At 33.8% G+C, this 11,243-nt stretch overlaps 1 protein-coding gene across 1 annotated transcript; it reads left to right on the top strand.

Moving 5' to 3' along the window:
• The first annotated feature begins 3,439 nt into the window (after positions 1 to 3,439).
• Positions 3,440 to 7,732, top strand: LOC104106015 (vesicle-associated protein 4-2). Its single transcript, XM_070195627.1, has 7 exons — positions 3,440 to 3,874; positions 5,820 to 5,890; positions 6,058 to 6,139; positions 6,282 to 6,400; positions 6,976 to 7,053; positions 7,222 to 7,341; positions 7,445 to 7,732. The coding sequence occupies exons 1-7, from the start codon at positions 3,589 to 3,591 to the stop codon at positions 7,502 to 7,504; spliced, it is 816 nt and encodes a 271-aa protein (XP_070051728.1). The 5' UTR covers positions 3,440 to 3,588; the 3' UTR covers positions 7,505 to 7,732.
• Positions 7,733 to 11,243: the final 3,511 nt, after the last annotated feature.

Here is an 11,243-nt window from a genome sequence, read left to right as displayed (position 1 = left end):
ATTCAAATGCGATTACTAGTCAGCATTTGTTTTTTAATACGTTCACCAGTTTGATCAGTTACACCATTTGGGCCAAGGTTTTATGATCAAGACCCCCCCCCCCCACACACACACACACACTCTCTTAAAAGGTTAATAACTTGCCAATGGTGGAGATTTTCAAAAAATTGATGTAGATTTCAAAGGACAGAGCTGAAAGGACATATACTTATGAGATTTGGGCCTAGTGTTATATGGTGTGCTGGACCAATTAGTAGCCTAATATTATTATTATTATCAAAAGAAGCATCCACATATGCAGCTCACTTTTCACCACACGAAAAGAAAAGAAAGCCAAGTTATTTGACAAGACTTCCCTAAGAAATAGACATTATAAACTCTTTAGCTCCTGAAATCCAAACGATAACCGTAAGTCTGTATTTACTCACAACTGTAAAAGGAATCATTGAACAAGTCATTTGGAATGATAATTTAATGAAAGACGAAACATGTAGGAAGGGTATAAACAATAGTCAAACTGGCATTTGTACAGGTCTAGGCAGCTAAATTTTGAATAGGTGACATTCCTCTTCTTCTTGAACTGAAACCCCTTCTAATTTGTCCTCTTTTGTTTGTTGAAGATTAATTTAAGCAATTTGCAGAATTCAACATAACATGTTTATTCGCCAAAACCAAATTTAAATATTAAAAAATTATACGAAGCATTATTTCCCATATCAATATGGTAAAAGTATACATTGTAATAAGCCAACTTAATTTGACTATATGACAGATAAAAAGTCAAACATTTTGGGAGAGAACAGTACAAATAAATAAGTTGGAAGCCTAATCAAAATCCACTTACTTAATCCACTGCCTAAGATGAATCACTTAATTCATTTACTTTTTTTAGATCTACCATTACTATTTTAATTAGTGGAGTATTAATTAAACAAAATATTTAAGTAAAGATAAATGGTAATTCACACAAATATTCTTGTGTTTTAAAGCTATTAAAAATGTTTCTTATAGGGTAGTGGCGGAGCCACAAGCACCAAAGGGGTGTCAACCGACACCCTTCACCGAAAAATTACATTGTATAGCTTGGTAATGTTTTTAAAATATGTATATATACTATATAATGACACCACTTGACTTCTTGGTGTGTTTGTTTCTTTATATTTTGACTTTTCTTAATGAAAATCCTGACTCCGCCACTCTTATATACAAGGCATAAACTTTAATTAATCAATCAACTTATAATTAAGTAAACTTCCTTGACCAATCACTAATAGTGACATCCACTTAACAAAAGAAAGTACTCTCTTCCTTCAAAGTCAAAATTTTCATGCGTCAAAACCAAATTAAATAATTTCCCCTAATATATAAACCAAAAGAAGCAATCGCTTTAATATGCTCGCCGGTCTCACGTGGCAAAGACCCCTAATGGACGACGTCGTATCTCTATGCTCCCGTCAATCAAGCCCTAAAGAACAAAAGGTAGTTTAACAACATACCCCATGATTTAAATTAGCGTAATTAGAAGATAAGAGGGAAAATTATTTAAAGGGAAGAGGAGAAGAAAAGGAATACAGATTATGAAAATATGTCGAAATTTAATTGGAGTTTAAGCAATAAAAACTAAAAGTTTGTTTGATCTCTAACAAATGATAAATTGGACATTTTACATTTTATTGTCAAAGATCATTTTTTAATTCATGTTATATACTCTTCTCTACAGAGACGGATCCAGAATTTCATGAAGATGGATGCACTATTACAAAATGTGAATTTAGAATATATTTGACGGGTTCAATCTTTAGATTCTTACCATGAATTCATTATTATTAGAAATTATAGGTTAAGATTAAAATTTTTCTTGCAATTTTAGTGATTTTTAACATATATACCTATACTCCATATAAAAAATGCTGGAATCATTGAACCATGCTACATCATTCGCTGCTATAATTTTAATTATATAAAATTTTGCTACGATAAAGGGAGGTTAAGGATTTTAATGTGTTAGATTTGAGGATTTTCAATGAATAAATCAAATATAAAAAAGAAACAAAAAGAAAAAAAATGCTTAATTAAAACACAAGAAGGTACATTAGACGTGTCTATAAACTGAGATCCCAACCTCTAACTTCACTTGTAAAGTTTCATCAAATAATTATTAAACCATATGACTCTTTGAGTTTGGGTGTACACATATATAATTAAAAAAAATTCAAAAAATATAATATTAAAGAAAGAAGCATTTCACATGCCCCATGTTCCAATACATAGATACGCCCCTGCTTCTTTATTAAGATTATCATCCCTTACCGTCTATTTTATTTTAGTAATTTTATGTGCAATCAACAGTGAAGAGTTCTAACTAGTCCATTTATTCCCAGTGGCATGTCATTCTTTTCCTAATTAGTCCGTATATTCACTTTCCTTGCAGCTTGTTTGGATGGTTGTTACCGGTCGTTTCATAATATATCGTATTGTATTATATTGTATTATATTATACTATATTGTTTGATAAATACAATATTTGGATAGATTGCATCGTTTGCCGTTGTTTTCACGATATCATGCACCATCAATATGAAGAATAAATTTATAATATTATAAAAAAAATTATGATACGGGGTAAATTTATTATATAAAAGGTAGGGTAAATGATAAAATAAAATTATTTAATAACAGTAAAGGGTGAGATGAGAGAAAAAGACAAGATAACGACGCAACCACACCAAATCGGCCGTTACATAAAGTGACACATTTCGTCGTTACGTAACGATAGATATAACGATACGATACAATAAAATTTAAGTAACAACCAAAATAAATATCATATTTAAAGTAATAATACATGCAATACAATAGATAACGACCATCCAAACAAGCTGTTAGTGAAACTCCTCAAATAAATATACTTAATAATACTTGCGATATGTTACTTCTTCAATGTAACTTTTTTCTTTTACTTTTTATAAAATTAAGAAAAACTTATATACAACTAAATACTTTCTAAAAGATAATATTTTAATTTGTAAATTAACTCTATTAATCAACTGTAAGCAAATTAAATTTTCTATTTTAATTAAGCAAATTTGCCCTCCATTTAACTTTTCTTATGATATTACTTCGGCTTTAAAAAGAAGCCTTACTTTTGCCATTGACTCGTAAAGGAGCTCAGGGTAATGTAAACTATAGCCAAAAGTTAAGGAATAAATTTGAATATTTTTAATAAAATAATTTGAACACATGAAGTTCATCCATTTAAATTTGAAGCTCCATTAATAATAATAATAAATTTTAGATTATTTACTAACGACAAAAATAGGAATGAAACAAAAGTAAACGAAGAGGGATACTATTCAGTTTCAAGTGGAGCATAAATAACAGAACAAAATCCAGCACTTAATAAATACAGAACTACATAATAACCCCCGCCCCCCCAAATATCCAACTATCCCGTTGCATTTCCAAATTTTCAACTCCCTAGTCTTCTGAAAAGGTAATTTCAACACGCTCTCAAAAAAGGAGCGAAACACGACGACGTCGTACTGAACCTCAGATTCTCCGGCGAAGTTGCTCAGTTTCTGGCGTCTGATGGCGATCGCCGACGAGAAGGACGGTAAAGTTTGGGGACTGTTCAAGCTCCCTTTTCGAAACGCACAGTCAACGTCAACGACGACCACTTCGCGTTCATCTTCGCATAATACTACTACTCATCATTACCGCACTCAACAGAATCAATCTCTCGGAAGTACTTCTCTGGATGATGGATCGACTCCTCGTACCAACAGTTCCAGCTCCGTTTCTTCAGTAGCGAGGTCTCTGATTCCTGCGCGACGTCGTTTGAAACTTGATCCTTCCAATAAGCTATATTTTCCTTGTAAGTCTCTATTCTGCCCCCTTCGTTTTTTTCTCTCTCTTGAATTATCTGTAATCTCATTGAATTAGCCTGATCTACGGTTGAAATTAGTGTTTGTGGGTCAACTTTGTTAAAATTAGCCGTGTTTGGTAGAACTAACGGCTATAGCTAAGACATTCATCATTGATCGGACTCATAAATATTTGAGTAGGGGCTTAGCGATGCATTTATATGATTATGATAGTTTAGATTATATTGTCTCGCCATTGCAATAAATTTTTTAAACTTTTGGTCAAATTCCTAAGTAGTTAGTTTACTAGCGATGTTGGATAATAAAGGAAAACAAACAGTCTAGCCGACTTGATATGAGAAGAATATAGTTGATAGCAGATCACATTTGCTTAAAAATGCCAGCCCATCTGTTTTTTTTTTTTTGGGGAACAGAAGGCAGTGTTTTGCTGAGCCCCTCGATTCAAGCTTGTATTGAGACCAGTGCCGGAGCTAGGATTTGAGCGAGTAAGAGGATTCAAAAAAATAAAATGTCACCCTTAAGATATAAAGCCTTACTAAGGAGATTCAACAGTTTATATATCTACCAAGTTTATATATATACCAAAAATTTAATTTTTATCGTATTTGCACAATGTAACAATTCAGGTAGGGGGATTCAACACCCTTGATTGAGACATGCTAGCCTTTATCCCCCATGTGTTGGTGTGAAGGAAAATGTATTTCATGGAAAATGCTCTCATGGAAAGTTAGAGTTGCTTTCAGTGTAGAAGAAATGTTTTCACAAAGAATATTTTCAAGCATCTTTTGTTTTTGGAACAAAAAACAGTGTTTTGCTGACCCCTCATTCAAGCTTGTATCAAGACATGCTAATGTTTTATGATCCCTGGTGCGCTTAGTATGGAGGAAAATGTTTTGCAAGGAAAATGCTTTCACGGAGACTTGGGGTTTTTTTGGTATAGAAGAAAACGTTCTCCACAGAGTATATTTTCGTGGAAATTATTTAACCTTAAGAAATCATTTCCTGGATCATTTTTTAGTGTTTGGTTCAATATAAAAGTTGGTGACATATGGTAATTATGCAATTTGTATGAGAATGGTGTTTTGATGATAATTTTTGTGTGGAAGGTTGAAAACAAGGTCTATGGAGTAAGAATTAGAATTTCGTAAAAGACTGAGTTCCATCGATAAATTAGTGATGCTATCTTCTCCCTTTTGGCGGAAAATATTTTCTTGCGGAAAGCATTCCACATTTCAAGATAACCGAACACCAGGGAGGCAGGAACTCATTTTCTAAGAAAATTTCCCGTTGCACGCACACAATTTAATGTCTGATCTGAAGCCGGTAAGGCAGTAGATGAAAAATCTATCTCCACAAGTTAATTTCCACCATATTGCAGTACATATAAGTAAATAATTTAAGGGACTGTGTTAATTTGATATAAAGTAAATTGGATCAAACAAACACTAGTAGGTCGTCAGTGAAAAGCAGGTGCATTAAAAGTCCATTTCAGGAGATATGCAAATGATCAGTGTGGGAATAGTGGTAAATGACAAAAGTGATCTTTAACTACGGAATGTTATTGTCATTTACTGCATTATCTCTTCTCTTGATGTAGCCTGGTTTCAGGCTTATGACTTGTTGAATGCAATATTTGTATCTGATTTCATGGCTTTGCAAGTTGGTGGCTAGTTTAGTTCTTTTATGCATTTGGATCTTTTGTAAGAGACTGCATCTGAGCATTACCATTTTTCATTTATTCTTTACTTCTATTATGCTGGACATGTTTTCATCTGTCAAAGATATATATGCATTTCTGACTTCTCCTAAAAGATAACTTATGTTATGTTTCTCCTGGAAGTCTTTGGCTCTGAATAGTCCAGTTAAAGTTTCCCTTCCTTATGTTCTTTTTGAACGCATTTCTCATTTTATGTGATGCCTCTTTTGTTTTGCCAGATGAACCTGGTAAGCAAGTTCGAAGTGCTATCAAGATAAAAAACTCTAGCAAGTCTCACGTAGCTTTCAAGGTACACATAATTTCCTGTCTCTTTTCAATACAAGGGCACCTCACTCTCTCTTAGCCCCATCCTTTTATTTACTTTAGTTTGAAACTTTTTTGAGAATATATCTTGAAATATTTTTATATGCGCTGTTCTGTTTACATGGCTGGTGCTGTTTGTCTGCTGTGCACTAGTTCCAAACAACTGCACCAAAAAGCTGTTTCATGCGTCCTCCTGGAGCAATTCTCGCCCCCGGTGAGAGCATCATTGCAACTGGTAATATTCGTCACCCTTAGTTTATGTCCTTTCATATTCTTCTTGTGAACGCCCTTCTTGTATGCAAGATATAATTGTCTCTCTTCAATTGAATAATTATGTTGTGCAAGTATTTCATTCTGACTTTGTGTCAATATTGTAGTATTCAAGTTTGTAGAGCATCCAGAAAATAATGAAAAACCAATGGACCAGAAGAGCAAGGTCAAGTTCAAGATCATGAGCCTCAAGGTGAAAGGACCTATGGACTATGTACCTGAACTGGTTAGTGGATACTTCTCTGCTAGGAAGTCTCTCCTTTTTAGCATGTGCTTCAGCACTTTTAGTTTCTGTGATAAAAGAGACTAATTTTAATTTGTCCTATTCTCCTATTACGTTCAGTCAATTGTTTTTTTTTTGGGTGGGGCATGGGGTGGGGGGGAGGTTGTGTGTGTGTGTGTGTGTGTGTGTGTTCAATTATCATTTTCTAATGGAGAAGGCATACTTCTGATTTATCTAAAAGAAAATTGGATTCTTACGATGGGGTGGGGTGGGTGGGGGGTGGGGGGAGGTTGTGTGTGTGGGGGGGGGTGTTCAATTATCATTTTCTAATGGAGAAGGCCTACTTCTGATTTATCTAAAAGAAAATTGGGTTCTGCCTCAGGTATTCGTTTCAACGATAATGTGATGAATTATACCACCAAACTTAACTGGGTGATAAACTGCATAGTATTACACTTCAGCAAAGTTGTTTCCATCCATGCTAAAAGATGTACTTTTAATTATGTTATGAACTGCATAGTGTTTATAGGGGAAACCTATTCAAATTTACTCTAATCATCGCATGATGTTCTTTTTAGTTTGATGAGCAAAAGGATCAAGTAGCTGTAGAGCAAATTCTGCGGGTCATCTTTCTCGATGTGGAACGTCCTAGTCCAGTAAGTATAGATTATAGCCAACATCAAAGCTATCATGCCAGCTTTTCATTAATTTGTACCTCAGAAATATAAAGAACAAAAAATCCATTCCTTATAGTGGGGCTGTGTATGGGAAATAAGGTAGAGAAAGGGCATCTTTTAAGTTTTTGTTCATTTTGTAATGTGAAGGCTTTCGAAAAACTGAAACGCCAGTTGGCGGAAGCAGATGCTGCTCTTGAGGCTCGCAAGAAGCCTGCAGAAGACGGAGGTCCAAAGTTTATCGGCGAAGGGCTCGTCATAGATGAATGGGTTAGCTACTATTTCAACTTATAAAACTAATATTGTGGAGTAATTCCTTTTTCCCGCTCTTGTTTCATAATCCTAGTTTTCCCTCCTTATTTGTGCTTTGTAGAAGGAAAGAAGAGAGAGATACCTAGCTCGGCAGCAAGTTGAAGGGGTGGATTCCGTATGAATTGCAGGTGTTGTTTTGAGATCTGTAGCTTTGGCTGGAAAAGGTACCGGTCTTATTGTTGTGTGTAATTGGTTGTTATAAGAGAGATTATTGGTGTTTGATACTAATCAAATTAGTATAACATTCCCAAGAGAGAATTTCAATGTCCATTCACAGTGGCTTGGCATTGCAACAAAGCTGTATATATATATTTGATTCCTTTAAGAAAGGGGAGACTTTTCAGTTCAATGGACCATGATTTTCTGATGTATCCAAATTATCCCCACATTTTTGGATATATCAGTCAGTTGCCCCCACCCTTTCTTTCCTTGGTCTTCAGATCCTAATAACTTTATCCAATTACAACGATTTAACTGCAAATGCACCTTTCTTTTATCACCTTGGTAAATTTTCAGTTGACAAAAGGCATATGATTCCCCCTCATGAATCGAGGAAAAAAAACTAAAGATATGTGAATCAGTGAGGCGACCAAAAGAATTGGAAGTTTTCATTTGAAATTATATTTAGGAAAAAAAAGAACATTAAGGCCATGCATCATAACTTCTAATATGATAATTTGGAAAATAGATGATAACATGTTATAATCGGTTAAATTGCACTGTAGTATTTAGTTTATATAATTTAAGAGCTTAATTTCTGTATAGGTAACTTTATAGAACAAGTTACCTATCAAGTTATTTGATAGTTGTACAGAACACTTTCAAAACAAAGAAAAGCCTCTTAATTCTCTACCCCCCTCCCCCCTCCCCCCCAAAAAAATAAAAAAACCCCAAAAGGCTTCATTAAAGAATTTGGACAAATAAGGGGCGAAGTGCAGTAACAACCACTTTTAAGCCCGCTATTTAAAATATATCCACAATTTACAATGTACTTAAAAGATTAGCCAATTCATCCAAACTTCAGGATTAAGTATTTTGAATTTGGAGTGTCCTGAATTTTTGAGCTGCTAATTTGAAATTCAGGACTAAGTGTTTAGTCCTGCATTGCTAATTTAAAATTCAAGACATAGAATTCGAACTTCAGGATACAATTTTCGAGCTTTAAGACACGTTGTCATGAATTTTGATGTTTAAATTCTAGGACACCGTGTCCTAAAGTTTGAACGAAATTGACTAATCTTTAAATTCAATGTAAACTGTAGATATATTTTAAACAACATGCTTAAAAGTGACTACCTGGTATCATTTCCACACAAATAAGCAGAAGCAGAGTCATCGAACGCAAAACAATAAATTGGTTGGTGTAATGACTCAAAACAATAAATTGGTTGGTGTAAGTCGAATAAAAAAAGGACTCCCTCCGGTCCATAATAGTGATTTTTTGATCTTTTTTTGTGGTCCAAAATAAGTAATTTTTTCAGATTTCAAGAATGAATTAATTATTTTTTTCTTACATTTCTTTTGGAGTAAATAATGTTGGAGTATGTATTAGGAGTGTTTATGTGAAGAGATAGTAAATGTTAATATGGTCAATTTCATTACTAATTAATGTTAAAAAATAGATTTCTTAATCTGTGTGAAAATATCCAAAAAATCACTTATCGTGGACCGGAAGGAGTAAGAGGATGGTCTAGATTATTAAATTGGGAAAGCGCTAAATTATGCTGATTCAGTGTATTTAAGCTCATGCCTCAAGCAAAATTTATGAGGCTACTAAATTCTGTGGGCAGATTTAAGACGAATGGGGACCTTGTCCCCTTTAAAGCCGAGCTTGCTGTAGAGTCTTTGATCAAATTACACAGCTATCCTTGGCACACGTTGCAATTGGTATTTGCACTTGGAGAATAAATATGAAATAAGAAGGGCTTATTAGTCAGATTTTTAATGTCCTCCGAAAAACAGTTTACTGATCAAGAAATCACAATTCCGAAATATTATGAGTTTGGATCTCATGCTATTATTAACTATGGAAAATGAACATAGTTTAAACCTTAATCCTAATCTGTCTCTCTCTAGACTATGTATTAACTAAAATGAATTGAATTGTATATTTATTTGATTTTTTTAAGAGTGTAGAAGACAAAATTGTTGATACATTCCCCCAGCATAATGGCTAAGATAATATCCATGCACCAACTAGGAGTGCAGAGTGCAGACAAAAACGTTACATAAATGAGCCACTAGAAATTCTTGAAACTATGGTTACCACTTACTTTATGAGTTTCTTTTGTCTCCAAAACCGCTGCTCTACGCCAACTGATACAGATCCATTAATTCCTATATAGCTGCGTGCACAAATCTTATCTACCCAATTAATATAATCTCAATCTTGGTCAGGGGAAAAAAATTGGCAAACAATATGAGTTATCTAAGTCGAGTTTGTATGGCAGCTAGTATAGCTATGATTGAGGAAAAAATTGATCATTCGTCCAAGTATACATCTCGGGTTCGACCATTTTGTCGAATCGCAAATTCTTCCATTATCTATAGTAGGGAGCTAGAAAATGCAAGGCTACCATTTGGAAGTAGTAATCAGGGGGAAGAATCAGGAAAGAGGAAACATGTGGATGAGTCTCTTCAACAAGTCATGTTTCTAAATTGCTGGATTCACAACTAGTGGTTTAATTTATGGAAATGGACACTCACTTGCTAGATGGTTGGAGCAGATTCAGTCGCTGGTTATGGCAAGACAAACCATTTAGGTGTGATGCTTTAATAGTTATGTCTACAATTCTACAATCGAGGTAGATTTAGAGCGACTTCAGCGAGTTCAACGGATCGAGTTCATTCATTTCTGTTCGAACCATATGTACATAGATATGCAAAACAAAAAAATATGTATACATTTGTATGATCATGATACTCATGATTTTGAATCCAATGACTTTAGATTCTTGATTCAGAAGACTTTTTAAATCTGTTTCCCATATATTGTGATAAGGGAGTTTGTGACTTGTAATTATCTTATTCCTCAAGGGCGTTTTCACATTATGCAAGCAATAAGATTTGAAGACTCGCGGAACCTCAATTAATTAGTTGGCTAATTATTGTTATTATTGTTGCCTCTTAAGTAGAGAATATTATGGATTAATCTGAGAATAGTAGAAAAGAGATTGTAACTTACAATTTGTTTTCCAAGATGTTTTCACCAACAAGTAGTAACAAGTTTGGAGGCTTACAAAACTTTCATGAGTTGTTAATGATGTTATTTGTCATTATTGTTGCTATTGTTAGTGATTTTCACTTGAATCTTGCAGAATCTGTAAATATGTAGTAGTGAAACTTTGAAATGATTTACACGAAGACCAAGTAATTAACAAAAATGAACTTTAATGAGGTTGGTCATCTATGTAAAACAATTAATTAAAATTTTAAAAAGAAAAAAATGAGGGTGGTCTGTGGTAATCTGGCAACGAAATAACCTTGAAATATTTTACTTTGTCTTTACCAAGGGTTTGGAAAGATTTTCCATATAAGAACATTCTGTAGAATCATTCCAATAAGCTAGTCTCCATTGGTAAAGCAAAACTAATAAGGGAAAATCCAATGTAGTATTAGTTACACTTACACTCCTTCCAAAGTAAAAAACAACAAAAGATGTTGACCTAAGTGTCTAGTTATTGATGTTTGATCAATGCTTTTATTGAAAGGAAGTTTTTCCTTATTTTGATAAATATATCTTCTAATATTTGTATCATTATCTTGTAAAATCCAACCAATTGTTGCTATCTGGTTGTCCTTATCTTCCTGAAACATTGATGATTTGAACAATGTAAATTTTCATCTTTGTTCTTATTCTT

Source organism: Nicotiana tomentosiformis, chromosome 2, assembly GCF_000390325.3.
Source record: "Nicotiana tomentosiformis chromosome 2, ASM39032v3, whole genome shotgun sequence".
Taxonomy (NCBI): Eukaryota; Viridiplantae; Streptophyta; class Magnoliopsida; order Solanales; family Solanaceae; genus Nicotiana; species Nicotiana tomentosiformis.
The sequence above is the reverse complement of the archived record's forward strand: the minus strand, read 5'-3'. Positions and strand labels throughout refer to the sequence as shown.